Source organism: Mobula birostris, chromosome 27, assembly GCF_030028105.1.
Source record: "Mobula birostris isolate sMobBir1 chromosome 27, sMobBir1.hap1, whole genome shotgun sequence".
NCBI classification, from domain to species: Eukaryota; Metazoa; Chordata; class Chondrichthyes; order Myliobatiformes; family Myliobatidae; genus Mobula; species Mobula birostris.
Window position 1 is genome coordinate 16,199,651 of NC_092396.1, and position 19,897 is coordinate 16,219,547.

The window sequence follows — 19,897 nt, forward strand, 5'->3', positions numbered from 1 at the left end:
ATCTGTGGAATTCTCTGCCACAGGAAACAGTTGAGGCCAGTTCATTGGCTATATTTAAGAGGGAGTTAGATATGGCCCTTGTGGCTATGGGGATCAGGGGGTATGGAGGGAAGGCTGGTGCAGGGTTCTGAGTTGAATGATCAGCCATGATCATAATAAATGGCGGTGCAGGCTCGAAGGGCCGAATGGCCTACTCCTGCACCTATTTTCTATGTTTCTATGTATTCCCTGGAGTTCAGGAGAATGAGGAGGGATCTCATAGAAACAGCTTATATTCTTCTGTACTCTGATTCATTCTTGGTTTTGACACTATTTAAACAGTACTTCAAATTGTAGGTCAGACATCCTTCTTGAGATTGAACAGCAACTGTTGAGGCTACAGGATGTAGGCTTGTGTATCCAGTTCTTATGGATCTCTGTCCATGTTGGTTTGAAGGTGGCAGATATTCTAGCCAAGCAATCACTTAAAATTAAGGATATAAATGGTGCCTTTGCATAAAGGGGAAGTAAAAGGCATAATTAAAAAGTCTATTCGGTCACTGTGACAATAAAGCTTGGATAAGGAAAATAAAGGATGGCATTTAGATAAAATTAAGAGGATGATGAGGATTCAACTGGGAGATGGCTACAAAAGGAGGAAAGAAGTTATATGTTTATGATTCATTGTTCAGAATTTAGATGTATGATGTGGGCATTTGTTAAGAAATAGTGCAGCATATATTTGAATGAAGTTCCTCTGAGGCTCAAAGGGAACAACGAATTGCTGAACAGATCTTTGGTACAGGCACAGTTTAATATATTAGGATATCACTGCCATTGTAATCTATATAAGTGTGCATTTGACTTTCTGAAAAGCATTAGACTTTTTGATATTATTTAAGGTTTTTTTTTGGGGGGGGTGGTGTTTAATGGGTATACTTTCTGTCTCTGTGCTCCATGCTCCAACTCAGTAGGAGATAGTAATATACCTTATGCAGGTCTGCCAACCACCATTAAACTTTACCGGAAGAAGTAGTAGAGTGGTCATTGTGAAAGTGGGACAGAGTTAGAGTTGGAGGGCAATGTAAAGAGGCAGAGTAAGTTAACCAGGTGTTGAAGTGAGAACAGCTCTGTCCTGATGAAGGGTCTTGGCCTGAAATGTCCACTATACTCTTTTCCATAGATGCTGCCTGCCCTGCTGAGTTCCTCCAGCAATTTGTGTGTGTTGCTTGGATTTCCAGCATCTGCAGATTTTCTCTTGTTTGTGAGAGAAAGGCAGGACTGGTAGCTCAGTGTTCTGGAATACTTTAGGTGGAACAGATCGGAGTGGAGAAGGTATTGCCTTTTTGATGGGGGGGAACATAACAATTGTATTTAGAGGATAATTTTAAGAGGGCATCTAATGAGGCCATTTCAGTAGAACTTATAAATAAGAAGGGAATGGTCACTTTGATAGCCCAATGTATACATCATAGGAAGCAGTAATATGGATCTCTTAAGGAACGAGGTGGGCCAAGTAAGTGAAGTGGCAGATGGGGAGCACTTTGGGTCCAGTGACCACAATTCTATTAGTTTTAAAATACTCATGGGAAAAATATAGAACAGGTCCACAGGTTAGAGCAAGGTTTCTCAACTGGGGTTCCGTGAGAGATTGTGATAAAAAAAAAGTTGTTCTTTGAACCTTGCACGACGCACAATGCTAGTGCTCGCAGTGGTGGACAGAGACGGAGAGTGCTGTCTGCAATCTCGTTTGAGGTCTCTCAGCCCAGTATGGCAGTGCGCAGTAGGACAGTGTTTATTTGGTTGAGTCCTCTCCCTCCCCCAACTTCCCCTTCACGCACCGCCAACTGACTTATGGGAGCAAACAAACTCTACCAGTGTAGTAGAAATTGGAGGGAAATTTTCATTCTAAAAACAATCCAATGTAGCGATTTTTGAAGAGGAGGTACACGATGGAAGAAGAGGATTCTAGGCCTAGGCCTAAGGACAATTCTGATAAGGTTAATGATGAAGATTTACAATCTCCTGAGTCATTTCACTGCACTAGTGCAACAATGGAGACAAAAAAAAAGTCCGTCTTTACAATGAAAGCTACTTATCTCAAGTTCGACCCAGAAATGAGTATTTGTGCAGCAAAAAGCAAGCAAAGGTTTCACATGCTAGGCCTATATATGAGCCTGATTGTGTCACTTAGTAAGAAAATGTTTTTTCAAAGTCTTGTATAAAATTGTGTCTTAGGCTTTGGTTTATGGTTTTTAGTAACATTGTCAATACATTTTCATGTTGTAAATAGCATTAATTAAAATCAATTTATAACCTTTATTTAAATTAAATCTACTGAGCCTACCTTAAGAAAAATTAAATTCCATTTTGGCTTAAGCCAGTTATTTACAAAAAATTAATTATGTTTGTATTATGAGTCTTTAAAATTTATGAAAGGGTAAGAAAGAGATTAATTTCAAGATAGGTAAGCTAAGCTTAACCACCTGTTTTTTACAAGAAAGGTTGGCTGAAATCTTTCATTCTCTACTCAAAAGAGCATTGACATTTATTTTTGGATTATTATATCTACAACTTACTAATCACACTAATGTTCTGTGAGCTGTAGATATAATAATTTTTACGCAGGGGTTCCCTGAGACCTGAAAATTATTACAAGGGTTCCTCCAGGGCAAAAAGGTTGAGAAAGGCTGGCCTAGAGCCTTGAACTGGAGCAGGGTCAACTTTGAGAATCTAGCTGATGCCAACTGGGAAATTTTATTTAAAGGCAAAGCAACAGTTGGCAAATGGGAGAGTTTAAAAAAGAATCTAGGGGCTGTGTATTTCTGATAGAGTGAAGGGTAGATATACCAAGTTCAGTGAATCTGGCTAATGAGATATCAAAGCTCTGGTCTGGAAAAAGAAGGAAGCTTGCATCACTTTTAGGCAACTGAGTACATAAGAATTCTGCAACAAATATAAAACAAAATTGAAGAGCAGGCTTGAGAGAATTTAGTCAGGCAAAAAAGAGAGTTTGAAATGGATTTGGCAGCAAGTGTTAAAGATAAACCCATGAGGTTCTTGAGTTATAGTAACAGTAAACGTGTGACTAGGGAGAGTCTAGATTCTCCTAAACATCATCAAGACTTGGACCCATTGCAATTTGCCTATCACCACAATAGGTCTACAGTGGACTTGATCTCATTGGCTGTCTATGCGGCCTTGGATCTGCTGGAAGATACAAATATCTATGTCAGAATGCTGTCGATTGACTATTGGTCAGCATGTAACACCATCATTCTTGCAGTCCTGATCGAAAAGCTGCAGAACCTGGGCCTCTGTATCTCCCTCTGCAACTGGATCCTCGACTTCCTAACCAGAAGACCACAATCTGTGCTGATTGGTCATAAAATCTCCACCTCGCTGACAATCAACACTGGCGCAACTCAGGGATGTGTGCTTCACCCACTGCTCTACTCTCTCTAACTGTGTGGCTAGGCACAGCTCAAATGCCATCTATAAATTTCCTGATGATAAAACCATTGTTGGTACAATCTCAAGAGGGCGTACAGGAGTGAGATATATCTGCTAGTTAAGTGGCGTCACAGCAACAACCTTGCACTCAACGTCGTAAGACCAAAGAGCTGATTGTGGATTTCAGAAAGGGTAAGATGAGGGAACACACACCAATCCTTATAGAGGGATCAGAAATGGAGAGAGCGAGCAATTTCAAATTTCTGGGTGTTAATAGCTCAGAGGACTTAACTTGGTCCCAACATATCGATGCAGCTACAAAGAAGGCAAGACAGCGGCTATATTTCATTGGGAGTTTGAGGAGATTTGGAACGTCACCCAAAGCACTTGAAAATTTCTACAGATGTACCGTGGAGAGCATTTTGACAGGCTGCATCACTGTCTGGTATAGGGGGGGGGAGCGATGTGGCTACTGCACAGGACCGTAGAAAGCTGCAGAGTTGTAAAATTAGTCAGCTCCATCATGGGCACTAGCCTCTGTAGTATCAGAACACCTTCAAGGAGAGGTGCCTCAAAGAGACGGCATCCATTATTAAGGATCCCCACCATCCAGGCCATCCGCTCTTCTCACTGTTACTATCAGGAAGGAGGTACAGAAGCCTGAAGACACCAACTCAGCGATTCAGAAACAACATCTTTCCCTCTGCCATCCAATTTCTGAATGGTCATTGAAACCATGAACACTACCCACTATATTTTTATTTCTGTTTTTGCACAACTTATTTAATTGAACTATTGAATATAAACACTGTAATCCACAGTTTTTTTCCTATATTTATCATGTATTCCATTGCAATGTTGGGGAGGTTAGTGCCCAGTCGAAGATGTCGTGGAGACTACGAAGGCTAGTGCCCATCACAGAGCTGGCTGAGTTTACAACTTTCTTCAGCTTTTTCTGATAATGTGCTTTGGCCCCTCCATACTGGTGATGCAACCAGTTAGAATGCTCTCCACAGTACATCAGTAGAAATTTGCGAGTGTCTTTGGTGACATACCAACTCTCCTCAAACTCCTACTGCAGCCGCTGTCATGACTTCTTTGTAATTGCATCAATATGTTGGCCTAGGATAGATCTACAAAGATGCTGACACCCTGGAACTTGAAACTGCTCACCCTTTCCACTTCTGATTCCTTTATGAGTACTGGTGTGTGTTCCCTTAATTTTCCCTTCCTGAAGTCTACACTCAATTCCTCGGTTGTAATGACATTGAATGCAAAGTTCTTGCTGCGACCCCACTCAACCAGCTAATCTACCTCACTACTGATATTCTGCCAATAATAGTATTATTGGCAAATTTATAAATGGCATTTGAGGTGTGCTGCACAATCGTGGCTGTAGAGAGAGTACAGCAGTGGGCCAAGCACACATTCTGGAAATGCACCGGTGTTGATTGTCAGAGAGGAGGAGATGTTATTTCCAATTCACACAGATTGTGGTCTCTCAGTGAGGAAGTCAAAGATTTGTCACACGTACATCGAAACATACACTGAAATGTGTCATTTTCACCAATGACCAACAGCCTAAGAATGTTCTGCGGGCAGTTTCAAGTGGCACCATGTTTCTGGTGCCAACATAGCATGCCCACAATTTGCTAATCCTAACTCATCTGTCTTTGGAACGTGGATGGAAACTGGAGAACCTGGAGGAAACTCCGGCAGTGATGCAGAGAATAGACAAACTCCTTACACACAGCAGCGGGAATTGAGTCCTGATCACTGACTGCTGGTACTGTAAAGTGTTGTGCTAGCTGCAACATTACTGTTCAGTTAGCACAATGCTTTACACTGGTAGTTATTCAGTTTCATCAAAAGGCAGCAGTCCTAATCAATTTGCATTGAGTTTAAGGCAAGTCTCTTCTTGGGTATAGAGATCAAATTTCCACAAGGACATGCCATCGTAGTTCCTCACTACTGTAGAAACCCTACCTTATTCTTGCTCCATAACCTTTTGAAACAGCCAACACATTTTCCCTTTGAACTGTTTGCAATACCTGCATGTTATAAGTGGTGGATGGGCTCATAACTGATTATAAGCAGGAATATTACATAAAACTGCAAAAATTATATAAAAACGCTGTGCATTCAGAAAAGACCATTAATTTTGTTTAAGAACTTAAATATTTGATATTAAGTGTTTCAGAACTTGGATTACATCTTTGATTCAAATAACTTCAATAATGGCCAGTGTAGGTTATTTCCTTGTTTTGAGTATAACACTTGAATGATATGTTGCAGATCTTGGAAAGTTATGGGTTAATTGTCAAACCTTATCTCCTGGAGCAAGTCTGTCCAAAAACAAGGCAGCTTCATAATGCCGTTAAAGAAATCATGACTATCTTCTGGTCCAAATGCTTCTTAATGGAGATAAATGACTGGGATGACATCAAGCATGAAAGATTAAGGTATAGAGATATACCATTAGGAAGCCTTTGGAGAAAAGACATATGGAGTACATTATTCAACCTGTTCACACAAAAAAGCTGTTTTCAAATGATTCAGGGAAGTTCTGTCATGAGATTCCAACTGTTTTCAAAATATGGCATACAAAAGAATTCAGCTCTCGGTATTTCCGAAGCCGCAATTTAGAAACAGCTTTTGAAAGCAGCCCTGTCTAATGGGACTGATCATCCATACTGGGTGTCAATAAAATCTCTTTTGTGCCCAGTGTTTTAAAGAAGTTTCTGTGAACCAGAGGAGGGAGGATGTAGACCAAACATCAGGAAACACTGCACAACGAGATAAATGACACAATCTTTCAGACCACTCTCCTTCCCATTTGAAGGACCAAAAAAAGTTGTGAAGTGGATGTCCCATCAGATTGTTTTCTATGCCCACTCACCATCCAGAAATGCTACTGCATAGCAGCTGGTGTTTTTTTAAGTGCCCTAGTTCCTCATCACACATTGCAGCTGAGTAGCTGAGCTTCTGTCAATCACCAAAGATCTCTGGATAATTAGCACCAGCAATAAGATCCCTGAAATAGTTTTGCTCCAGCTTTCTATTCACCTGTTCTGAAGGATACATGTCTACTGACATGGAAGTGCCTCCTGTGACCTAACTGGAAGCACTCTTACCTGAGTCAGGAGATTATGATTTCCAGTCCCATTCTAGAGACCGGAACACAAAAATATCTAGACTGACACCCCGATGCCGTACTGAGGGAGTACTATTTTGCCAAGGTGTTGTCCTTTGTATGAGGTATTAAACAGGAGTACAGGGTAACATAATAAATCCCTCAGAAGTATTTTCACAGAAGAGCAGAATAATTATCCCCTGTGTCCTGTCCAATATTCATCCCTCAACTAACATCACAAGGAGTTGTATCAGATTGTTATTTGCCAAACCTTGCTAAATATGTTCTCATCCAAGGGGGTTGATCTTATTTATGTCAACAACCTTAATTTTCCCCAATAACCTTGTAAAAACTCTTCCTGGTCTATGTGCAATTGCCCTTGAAATTCTTCCTGGAATCTGATTCAAGTCAATGCACCTTGGACGTTTTCAACTGCACTGCACTGTTTTTGTTTCAGCATTGTGAAAAGATTTCTAGGCTGATTTCCAATGTTGTCTTGCCAACTCTTGGACAATGCAATATGATGCTGCAGAGCATACTAGGAGGTGTTCTATAGTTAACTCCCCCTTACATATACAGTACTATTTTGTCTGTGTAAAGACTGCTGAAGTTGTATCTGCCAAATCTCACTGTTTTCCATCCAAAGAGAAGCAGGCGTCAATGCTTCACTTGGGGATAACTCTTCGAGCAGATTCAGTAGTTTATTCTGGTAGTTGAGAGGAAGAAGGGTGGGATGATACCCATATGAAATACAGACAATGCATGTATGTATTTGGCTGAAAAGCCTGAATTGTAAGTAGAAGTCCGTGGCTACATTTCAACATTGCAATATAGACTAGTCACAGTAATATGACAAGTTCTAAGACATAAGTTAGAGCAATGCAGCAGAGAAATAGACTCTTCATCCCATCACATCCATTCTAACCTTTCTGCCCTTCTAAACTAATACCATTTGTCCACATTAGGTCCACATCCTTCTATATCTAGCTTAGGTACTTGTCTAAGCATATTTCAAACAAGTTGCATCTCACTCCACCGCCTCTTCCGGCAGTGAGCTCCAAATAGCAATCACTGTAGAAAAACTTTTCCCTCAAGTCCCCTTTGAAATCCCTTCCTCACCTTAAACCATAGCTTCTGATTTTTAATATCACTGGAAAAGATTATGACTATCCGACTCAACTGTGCCTCTTATAATTTTATATACTTCTTTTAGATCACCCCTCAGCCTCCTTTGCTCCAGGGAAAACAAACCCAACCTATCCAATCTCTCCCCAAAAACTGAAATCCTTCAATCCAGGCAACATTCTGCTGCATGCTCTCCTGTGTAACAACATTTTTCCTTGTCATGTGGTCATCAGAAACGTGCACAATACTCCCAGCGTGGTACAAACAGTGTTTTGTAAAGTTGCAACATAGCATCACTACTTTTATATTCTATACCCTGATCCATGAAGGAATGTAGCTTTTCATTTTTCACTCCAGACTGTGGGTTTATGGACTACTGACTTGGCACCCCACCATTTACTATGTATGCCCTATCCCAATTTGACTTCCCAAATGCATCACCTCAAAGATGTAGCATGCCATATACCTCTTTCCAGAATCCTATCTACCACTTTCACAGAACTTTGGGCTTAGCACCCCACCACTTACAGTACACATCCAACCCCTGTTTGAATTCCAAAATGCATCTCCTTGAACTTATTACAAATTAGGGTTCCAGCACTGATTCCTGCAGTACACCAATGTTTTTAGAGGATCAGTAATCACCATCACCATATGCTTCTTATCGCCAAGCCAACTTTGGATGCAATTAGCCAGCTTGCCTGGAATACCATGTGTGTAATCTCGTGGAACAGCCTACCTGGTGGGATCTTGTCAAATGATTTAAAGTCCATAAGAAACTGTCTACTGTTTTGCCTTCATTTAATCTTCTTTACTCTCTCTTCGAAAAACTCAATCAGATTAGTGAGGCAGGATCTCCCCTGTACAAAGACTGCTGACTATTGCTGATCAGCCTCTGGCTTTCCAATTGTACACAGATCTTCGCCCTTAGGATTTTCTTCAGGAATTACCCTAGCATTGACATAGGGTCACGAGCCTGTAGTTACCTGGCTTATCCTTGCTGCTTTTCTCAAATAAAAAGAACGTTAGCTTTCTTAGTTTTCTGGTTCCTTAGCTGTGACTGATAAAGATGCAAAACTTTCTGCTAGGACCCCAGCTATCTCCCCCCTTTCTTCCCAAGGCAACTTGGGTGAGGTCTCAATTGGCCCTGGGGATTTACTGACTGTTATGTCCCCATGACATCTATTAGACAATAGACAATAGGTGCAGGAGCAGGCCATTCGGCCCTTCGAGCCAGCACCGCCATTCACTGTAATCATGGCTGCTCATCCATAATCAGTACCCTGTTCCTGCCTTCTCCCCATATCCCTTGACTCCGCTATCTTTAAGAGCTCTATCTAACTCTTTCTTAAAAGAATCCAGAGAATTGGCCTCCACTGTCTTCTCAGGCAGAGCATTCCACACTTCCATAACCTTCTGTGTGAAAAAGTTTTTCCTCAACTCCGTTCTAAATGGTCTACCCTTTATTCTTAAACTATGGCCTCTGGTTCTGGACTCCCCCAACATCTGAACATGTTTCCTGCCTCTAGCGTGTCCAATCCCTTAATAATCTTATATGTTTCAATCAGATCCCCTCTCACCCTTCTAAATTCCAGTGTATACAAGCCCAGTCGCTCCAATCTTTCAACATATGACATTCCTGCCATCCCTGAAATTAACCCAGTGAACCTACGCTGCACTCCCTCCATAGCAAGAATGTCCTTCCTCAAATTTGGAGACCAAAACTGCACATAATACTCCAGGTGGGGTCTCTCCAGGGCCTTGTACAACTGCAGAAGGACCTCTTTGCTCCTATACTCAACTCCCCTTGTTATGAAGGCCAACATGCCATTAGATTTCTTCACTGCCTGCTGTACCTGTAGAACATAGAACAATACAGCACAGTATGAGCCCTTCAGCACACAGTGTTGTACTGATCTACATAAACTTATTCCATAATCAATTTAACCCTCTCCCACTACATAGCCCATAACCCTCCATTTTTATGACATCTATGTGTCTATCTAAGGGTCCCTATTGTATCAGGCTCTTCCATTATCCCCAACAGTGCATTTCAAGTACATACCATTCTGTATAGTAAAGAAAAACAAAAAAAACATTTCCCTTACACACTCCTCCAGTCACCTTAAATGGACATTCTCTGGTACTAACCATTGCTGCCCTGGGATAAAGGTGCTGGCTAGCTACGGGTTATACCTCTCATCCCTCTCCACTGCAAATGGAAAAGCCCTAGCTCATTCAACCTTTCTCTGTAAGACATGTTCTCTAATCCTGGGAGCATCCTTGTAAATCTCCTCTGCACCTTCTCTATGCTTCCCCATCCTTCCTGTATAATGAGGCAACCAGAACTGAAAACAATTCTCTAAGTGTGGTCTGACCAGAGTTTTATAGAACTACCACATAACCTTGCGGCTTTTGAACTCAATTCCCCAATTAATGAAGGCCTACACACCACAGGCCTTGGTAACCACCCTATCAATTTGCGTGGCAACTTTGAGGGATCTATGGACTTGGATCCCAAAATCCTTCTGTTCCTCCACACTGCTAATGATCTTGCTATTAACCCTGCACTCTTCCAAAGCGCATCACTCTTCACACTTTTCTAGACTGAAATCCACCTGCCATTTCTCTGCCTAGATCTGCATCCTGTCCATATCCTTCCACACTAACCACAACACCATAAACCTTCCTGTCATCTGTAAACTTATTAATCTACCCTTCCATTTTCCTCATTCTAGTCGTTAATAAAAATCACAAAGGGCAGGTGTCCCAGTACAGATTCTTGCGGAGCACCTCTAGTTACTGACGTACAGGCAGGATACCCTCCATCTACTACCACCTTTTGTTGATAAGCCAATTCTCAGTCCACGCGGCCAAGTTTACATGAAACCAATGCCTCATGACTTTTGAATGAGCCTATCATGGGGAACCTTGTCAAACATCTTACGAAAAATCTATACACACCATATCCACTACTTTATCTTTCTCAGTTTGCACATTGTCCTTGAATTTGTATAACTCCATTAAAAGACTCCCATGTCAACTGACCTTTTTCTTGCAATGTCCAATTTGATTCTCCCAAGTCTTCTATTACACTACTGAAGTAAGTGTTTACTCACTTCAGATTTAAGGACCAGTCTTTCCCCTTTCCATAACTACTTTGAAAGTTAAAATTATGGCTAGAATGATCCATCACCAACACTTTCACCTTCTGCTCAGTTCCATACTATCAGATAGAGTCAAATATTGCCCATCTCTCATAGGGCTGTCTGCACATTGTCTCAAAAAACTTCCTTGGACAGACTTAAATTCATCTCAGCCCCTTACTGTAAAGTAATCCCACTCAATACTGGGAAAATTAAAATTTCCCACTACTGTAAGCCTTCTGGTCTTACATCCCTCTGCAATATGCTTACATATTTATTCTTCTAATTCCCACAGTCTATTGGGAGGTCTATGGTATAAACCCAACAAAGTGATCGTCACTCTCTTATTCTAAGTTTTGCCCATATAGTCTCATAATGATCTCCCCAGGAGATCCTTTCTAAAGATCGTCCTTATGTTCTCCTTAATCCTTAGTGCAATCTCCCTTTTCTTTTGCATTCCCTTTGTCATATCTGAAACTTATATATTCCCTGGGATTCTCCAGTATATTATTTGTAAATAATATTTCTTGACCCCTTTTGTCCTTTTAATTTCTTGCGTAAGTCTTGAGGTTATAGTGAAAGGTTTCATCCAAGTTTATTATCACTGACATGTGCTGTGAAATTTATTGCTTTGTGGCTGTAGTACATTACAAGACATAAAATTACACTAAGTAGCAATAAGAAGTAAATAAGTAGTTAGATATTCCTCTTCTCTCCCCTTTCTCAAACTCTCTGTTTCCATTTTGGAGACAAACTGTCAACTGACATCTTTTATAAATCTATCAGTTCCCACGATCATCTTGATTATACCTCTTCCCACCCTTTCTCCTGTAAAAACACTATTTCCTTTTCTCAGTTCCTTTGTCTCCACTGCATCTGTTCTCAGAATGCGGCCTTCCTTTCCAGGACATCAGAGGTGTCCTCCTTCTTCAAAGAACGGGGGTTTCCTTCCTCCACTATTGATGCTGCCTTCACCTGCATCTCTTCCATTTCCCTGACCTCCACGTTCACTCTATCTTCCCACTGCCTTAACAGTGAAAGTTCCACTTGCCCTTACCTACCTCCCCAGGAGCCTCTGCATACAACACATCATTTTCTGCAACTTCCAACATCTTCAAAGGAATCCTACCACTTAACACATCTTTTACCTCCCCACCCCTCTCTGCCTTCTGCAGGGATTGCTCCCTCCTCGATTCCCTTGTCCACTAATCTCCGTCCCAGCACTTATCCCTGCAAGCAGCCCAATCGTTACACCTGTCCATTCACCTCCTGCCTCACTTCCATTCAGGGTCCCAACCAGTCCTTCTAGGTGAGGCAACACTTCATTTGCAAATCTGCTGGGCTCATCTATTGTGTTCAATGCTCTCGATGCAGCCTCCTCTACATTGATGAAACTCATTGTAAATTGGGGGATGGCTTTGCTGGGCTTGTAAATTGGGGGATGACTTTGCTGGGCACCTCTGCTCTATCTGCCAAAAGTGGAACTTTCTGGTGGCCAAACATTTAAATTCAGATTACGATTCCCGTTCCGACATGCAGTCCATGGCCTCCTCTTGAGACAAGATGAGGCCACCCTCAGGGTGGAGGAGCAATGCCTTATATTCTGTCTGGGAAGCCTCCAACCTGACGGCATGAATATCAATTTCTCCTTTTTTTTCCCTCCCCTCCCCACTTCTTCTATTCCCCACTGTGGCTTCTCATCTGCCTATCACTTCTCCCTGGGTTCCCTCCTCCTTCCTTTTCTCCTATGGTCTACTCCCCTCACCTATCAGATTCCTTTCCTTCCAGGCCTTTACCCCTTTACCTTTCCCAAGCGCTTGGCTTCACCTATCACCTTCTAGCTCGTCTCCTTCCCTTCCCTCCACTTTTTTATTCTGGTGTCTTCCCTCTTTCATTTCAATCCTGAAGAAGCTTCTCGGCCCGAAACATCAACTGTTTATTCTTTTCCAAAGATGCTGCCTGACCTGCTGAGTTCCTCCAGCATTTTGTGTGTGTTGCTTTGGATCTCCATTATCTGCAGACTTTCTCGTGTTTATAGTTAGGTACTGTTCGTGAGTTTATGGACCATTCAGAAATCTGACGGCAGAGGGGAAAAAGTCTAAAATGCTGAGTGTGCTATTTCTGGCTCCAGTAACCCCTCCCTAATGGTAATAATGAGAAGAAGCTTTGTCCTAGATGGCAAGGGTTTTTAATAACGCTGCCTTTTGAAGATGTCCTCTGGTAGGAAGGCTTCTCACCATACTTCTTGATCTACCTGCCTTCTTACTACACCTAATTGTTTTTTTACATCTCACTGCTCTTTGAAATTGCCTACAGATTCTACATTCAAAATAACTTCCCTGGTTTCATATCGCAGAAAAAACAATTATCCCCAATCCCAACTATCCCATCCCTTTGCCCCCATCTAGAACCAGCGCCAGTTTCAGCATAAGGGGCAAGCTGTTTTGGATTGACTAGAGGAAAGACCTCTTCACTTAGTAAGATGGTGATATGTTCAAATTATTTTTCTCAAAAGCCTGTGGTGGCTTAGTCATTGAGTTCCATCAAATCAGAGCTCAATAGATTCCTGGACATTAAAGGAATGAAGGGAAATGGAGGTAGGACAGGAAGATGGTACTGATAGATAAGCTCAACCATGGAATAGATGAGTGATCTATTCCTACTTCTGTTTCTTATCCTATTCTGGATGCCCTGATGTTCAACTTGAACACTCTAGGATTTCAACCATTCACTCTGGGTATTTTGTTTTCATCAATTGTCATATAGCAGCTTCTGTGAAATAGGTTCAGATGAGGACGTTCTGGAAAGGATTGCAATGAAATGTATAGAAGAATATATGGCATGGAAACTGGACATTCTCTATTAATTACACAGTTTTATATTTTTAAACAATGACAATTTTTATATTCAGTATAATTTTCCTTTATTTAATCACTGAAAATAGCAAAGCTAGCAATTATTGAGTAGGTGGTGGTTAGCCACTTTACTGAGTCTCTGGTGACAGTACTCCCATCATCCCATCATGCTGTTGGGGAGTTGGTTCCAGGCTTTAGAACATTATTCCTTTAATGTCACGGCATCAAAGTTTGGAGTGCACACTTTAGGGAAGCCTGTAAATGGCTGTGATCACATGCTGCCTTTATCCTTCTTGGTGGTAGAAGTTGCAAGTTTGGGTCATCAAGCTAGCAATGGAGGAGCTGAACACTATGGTCAATAGTCACAAGAGAGTGCACACTGATTATTTCTGGGCACTTCACCAGGCCAGGTTGAAGTCTTGAACAAGTATGTCACTCGTGGAACCAGATGAGCCTACACATCTGATCACTGTTACACAACAATCGTGCTTACTGTGCCATGAACACGATTGGTACAAGACTCACTAAAGCAGTTCATACTCCTAAACGCTTCAGGAGTTTCATCCTGAGAACTTATCACCTCAGAATTATTTTTATTTGAAAATCGGCAAATTTCCTAGCTTACCTTATCTCTTGAACAGTGCTGGAGACCTTGCTGAATATGAAAACCTGTACATACAGTATACTGCTTCAAGATAAGTCACTGGATATCCTTAGGATGTAGATGTGCTGACTGAATACACATCAGTCAATAAAATCAGATGCAACTCTGGACATTCTGCAAGTTCATGATATTTGCTATGCAACAAAACCTTTCTGATAAAAAGCTATCAATGCAAATGTAGAACAATCTATCCAAACAAGATGTTAACCTCATTGACACAAAGTTCTTCTGCCTCAAGAACAAAATTATCAGGCCGTGAAGAGAGCTACATACCATCCAATGAGAGCCAGTCGTGCTGGGATGTGGGAAGAGTTGGCAAAGCCCGGGCTTTGTACTCAAAGACGACGGAGTTTGAGATGATTTGACTATTGAAGGCAACCTGTAGAGTCACAAGGCCTGTGTCGTGGGCTGGGTAAGAATGAGAAAGAAAGACAGTTTGTTATTGCAGCTGCTTCATTAACTGGGAAAATCTACAGTTTTTTACCTGTTATACCCATCTGCCAATTATTATCCACAGAAATTTTTAAAAAAAAGATGAACCACAATTTTGACTTGAGCCTTTCTCCCTGGCGTAAAGCTGATCTGAGCACTCCTACAACTCCCCATGTGGTAAGCTCCTAACTTCAATTGTCTCATTCTGAGTAACTACTGAACAGAGACCTAACCTTCCATGACAGGAGTTAGGAAAACATAGCTGTGACTCGGTCAGATGCACTAAAATCCTATTTTAGGGAACACAGTCTGGCAATGTAATACAACACTGAAGGAACAGTTTTTCAGATGAGACTTTACACTGAAGTGATTTGAGAGATCCCATGACTCTTACTTGAAGGAACAATGGGAGATACCACTCAGTGTCCTGAAAATTCCAAATACAAATGGCAAAAAAACCCATTACCAAAGTAGATGATCTGGTCATCATCTGGATGCAGGTGGGACCTTACAGTATGTTGCTGCCTTTCCTACATTATAAATGAACTGCTCTGGGCACAACATGCTTTGAGATACCCTGACAGAGTGAACATCATCATAGAAATTTCTTGCTCTGACGAAGCCTGGCTCTTTGATTGCTACAACCTCACCCAACAAACCAACTGGTGAACCAACCAAATGAATGAGGTGTTCACTTACCTGGGCAATAACATCTAAGAACACCAGGCTGAATAAGAGATGCAGGCACTGAAATCTGGTCAAACAGGCAACTGTAATTATTGCTGGCTTCCTGCCATGGCCCTGTGATCAGCACCTTCACTCCGCCCTGCAATGGTATAACAATAAGATCCCACTGAGCATTCATCCTGGCAAGTGCAATGGCTCGTTTAGTTTCCAGTCAGACTTTAATGTACTTGCTTTGTCCTCGTCTTCCTTGTACATCTTGCCCTTCCTACACTCACTTCTCTTCCCATCCGTTTCCCCCATTCCAGCCACACAGGGTTAAAGTTCACTTGAAAGAGCTTCGGCATTACCAGCAGCCCTCCTGTGCCTTGCCAAATCTCTCTTCCTTGCCAGACTACTCAACCTCATTTACATTAAGAGAAAGCTCAATTCCAGCTGTGTGTGGAGCATTGGATTTGGCTGATTGCAGATGTATTGGTATTAGTTTATGATTGTCACATGCACCAAGATACAGTGAAAGTTTGCCTTGCATACTGCTCATTCAGATCAAATTGTTACACAGTGAATTGAGTTAGAACAAGGTAAAACAGTAACACTGTAGAATAAAGTGCAAAAGTTCCTGAAAAAGTGTGGTGCAGGTAAACAATAAAGTGCAAGATCATTGGGGATCTTCCTGTTCCTGTGCATGATCAGACAAGGAGGTCTGAACACATAAGAGACAGCTTATCTGATTTTGGCTCATAATTGTTAATTTCTCTCTCTTTAAAATATTAAAAACTTGACTTACTATTCCAAATTAGGGATCAAATATGGACCTTTTCTAATCAATCTGCCATCACTGACCCTGAAGACACCATTTAACTTAAGCACTGAACTTCAGTGAAACATTACATTCAGAATTAAAAGGAGAAAATATTGGTACTGAAAGGCATGTAGGAGGGAGATCGAAAATCTGGCTGAATGATGCCACAATAGCAACCTCTCACTCAATGGCAGCAACACCAAGGAGCTGATTATTGGCCACAGGAGGAAACCAGAAGTCTATGAACCGGTCCTCATCAAGAGATTCGAGGTGGAGAGGGTGAGCAACTTTAAATTCATGATCTTTCCCAAGGCCTGCACATAAGCGCCAAAACAAAGAAGGCATGGTAGCATTTCTACTTTTAGAAGTTTGTGAGGATTTGGCATATCATCTATAATTTTGACAAACTTCTATAGATGCATGGTGGAGAATATATTGAATCACAGCCTGGTACGGAAACAACAATGTGTCAAACAGAAACAGCTACAAAAAGTAGTGAGTACAGCCCAGTCCATCATGGGTAAAGCCCTCTCCACCATTGAGCACATCTACAAGAATTGCTGTCATAGGAAAGCAGCATCCATCATCGAGGACCTCCACCAACCAGGCTATGCTTTCTTCTCACTGCTGCCATCAGGAAGGAGGTACGGGAGCCTCAGGTCCTACAACACCAGGTTCAGGAACAGTTATCTCCTCTCAACCATCAGGCTCTTGAACAAGACGGGATAACTGCACTCAACTTCACACACCCAACACTTACCCAATTCTACAACTTATGGACTCACTTCCAAAGAAACTGCAACTCATGTTCTTGATATTTATTGCTTATTTATTTAATATTATTATTATTTTGTTTTTTACGCTTTTGGTATTTGCACAGTTTGTTATCTTTTGCACATTGGTTGTTTGTCTTTATTATATGTGGTTTTTCATTGAATCTATTGTGTTTCTTTATATTTGCTGTGAATGCCCACAATAAAATGAATCTGAGGGTAGTATTTGGTTACATATATGTACTTAGATAATAAATTTACTTTGAACTTTGAAAAGTGAGCAATTGTTATCCTAGTTGATTTTTAGTCCAGCTCCTACAAACTGGTAATCTTCAGCTTTTTTCTTCAATATATCTCCCACTTATTCAAGCTTGTGTCAAAACTTCCCACACTACGTATCTTTAAAAACTTGATAGAATAACTGCGATAACTTACTACTGCTCAGTCAGTTATGATCTGAATTGCACTGCTTGAGAGGGTGGAAGCAGATTCATTAGTAACTTCCATAAGGGGTCAATAAATAATTAGAGAGAAAAATGGGAAAAGAGTAGAGGTAGTGGAGTAAACCTTTGTAGAGGTAACAGGATGGATCCAATGCCTCCTTTGCTCCTTTATGACTCCATCATTCCTTGATAGTTTATAGACATCTGACTTTCACAAAGGCAGGAAAGGCTGCTGGATGTTCTGGAATTTAGATGTTTCAAAAGGGGCAGGGTGAGAGGTGTGCAAGTGCCATTGCTAATCAGAGATTGTATCACAGCTGCAGAAAGGGAGAACGTCATGGAGGGATTGTCTACTGAGTCAGTGTGGCTGGAAATCAGAAAAAGGGAGCAAACACTCTGTTGGGGGTATTCCATAAGCCCCTCCCTCCCCAACAGCAACAGAGACACTGAGGAGCAGATCAGGAGGTGGACTTTGGAAAGGTGCAAAGATGACAGGGTTGTTGTCATGCATTACTTCAACTTCCCGAATACTGATTGGCACCTCCCTTAGAACGTTGAATATTTCAGCACAGTACAGGGCCTTCAGCTCACAATGTTGCACCGCCCTTTTAACCTACTCTAGCATCAATATAACCCATCCCTCCTTCACAGCCCTCCACTTTTCTTTCATCCATGCATTTGCCCTACATGTTAATACTGTGGAATTAGGAGGCTTCTTTGTATTTGCCTTCTGCTTAGTTTGAACCCCTTATTTCTTCCCAACCCTAGTATGTAACAATCATTGTTTGATGCACCTTGCACACTTTTTAAATGTGTTTAAGCAGTGGAAACAAACTTTCAAACTTCTGAAGCCACACTTTGCAATCTGATTGCTACATGCCTATCCAAGAGTTTCTTAAATGTCCCTAATGTATCTGCCTCTACCACTACCCCTGGCAGCACATTCCATGCACCTACCACTCTGTAAAAAAAACATATCTCTGATATCACCCTTATACTTTCCTCCAATCACCTTAAATTATGCCTCCTAATATTAGCCATTTCTGTCCTGGGACAAAGTCCACTTGATCTATGCTTCTTATTATCCTATATATCTCTATCAAGCCACCTTCCATCCCCCTTTGTTCCAAAGGGAAAAAGCCCTAACTTGCTTAATCTATCCTTTTAACACAGCTCCTTGGTAAATCTCTTCTGCACCCTCTCTAAAGCTTTCACACCCTTCCTATAATGAGGCAACCGGAATTAAGCCTGTTCTAACCAGGGCTTTATAGAGCTACAACATTACCTCACTGCTCTTGAACTCAATCCCCTGACTCATGAAGGCCAACACACCAACCAGCATCTTAACGACCCTATCAACTTGTGCAGCCACTTTGCGGGATCTATGGATGTGGGTCCCAAGATCCCTCTGTTCCTCCACACTGTTATGAATCGTACAATTAACCCTCTATTCTATTTTCAAATTCCACCTTCCAAAGTGAATCACTTCACACTTTTCCGGGTTGAACTGGATCTGCCTCTTCTCAGCCCAGCTCTACATCCTGTCAAAGTCCTATTATAACCTATGACAACCTTCTGCACTATCCACAACTCTACCAACCTTTGTGTCATCTGCTCCTTCCTACCTATTTTGTAACTCCCTAGAGCCCTGTCAGATCTTTGCTTCCTAAACCTAAGTTCTTTCTTCTTCTTAACTAGATGTTCCACATCTCTTGTCAACAATGGTTCCTTCACCTTACCATCTTTTCCCTGCCTTAATGGGACAAACCTATCCAGAACCCCATGTAAGTGCTCGTTATACAGACAGAGATTAGAGACCTGCTTTATCAATCACCCTTGCTCTGTCCGCCACAAAAGGCAGGGTCTCCTGATGGCTAACCATTTCAATTTGAATTTCCTTTCCCTTACCAACACGTCTGTCCATGACCTCCTCTACTGGCAGGTTGGAGGAGCAACACTTCATATTCTGTCTAGATAGCCTCCAAGATGATGGCACGAACATCGATTTCTCCAACTTCCCCCTTCTCTCTCTCTTTCCATTCCCCATTCTGGCTACTGTCTTACCCCTTCTCTTCTCAACAGCCCTTCCTCCTTCCCCTTCTTCCGTGGTCCATGATTTTCCCTTATCAGATTCCTTCTTCTTCAGCTGTATCCCTCTTCCAACCATCACCTCCCAGCTTCTTACTTCACCTCCCTCTCCCACTCACCCACATTCCTCCTCACCTGGTTTTATCTATCAGCCTGTCAGCTTCTTCCCCTCTTCCTCAACCTTCTTATTCTAGCTTCTTGCCTCTTCCACTCCAGTCCTGATGGAAGGGTCTTAGCCTGAAATGTTGACTATTTATTCCTCTCCATAAGTGCTGCCTGAACTGCTGAGTTCCTCTGGCACTTTTTGTCTGTTCCTCAAG

The 19,897-nt window shown here is 41.7% G+C and overlaps 1 protein-coding gene across 2 annotated transcripts in view; it reads right to left on the bottom strand.

Annotated features, from left to right (window-relative positions):
• The window catches only part of LOC140188529 (calmodulin-binding transcription activator 1-like), a 1,232,669-nt gene that overhangs the window by 110,252 nt on the left and 1,102,520 nt on the right, over window positions 1-19,897 (bottom strand). The window contains exons 9-10 of one of the 2 annotated variants that reach the window (XM_072244898.1): window positions 15,487-15,613; window positions 14,629-14,763 (exon numbers count right to left, since the gene is read on the bottom strand). In XM_072244898.1, coding sequence (XP_072100999.1) covers window positions 14,629-14,763; window positions 15,487-15,613 — 262 coding nt within the window. Of the gene's footprint in view, window positions 1-14,628; window positions 14,764-15,486; window positions 15,614-19,897 lie in introns of those variants that run through there. The other variant, XM_072244897.1, reaches the window with a different exon arrangement.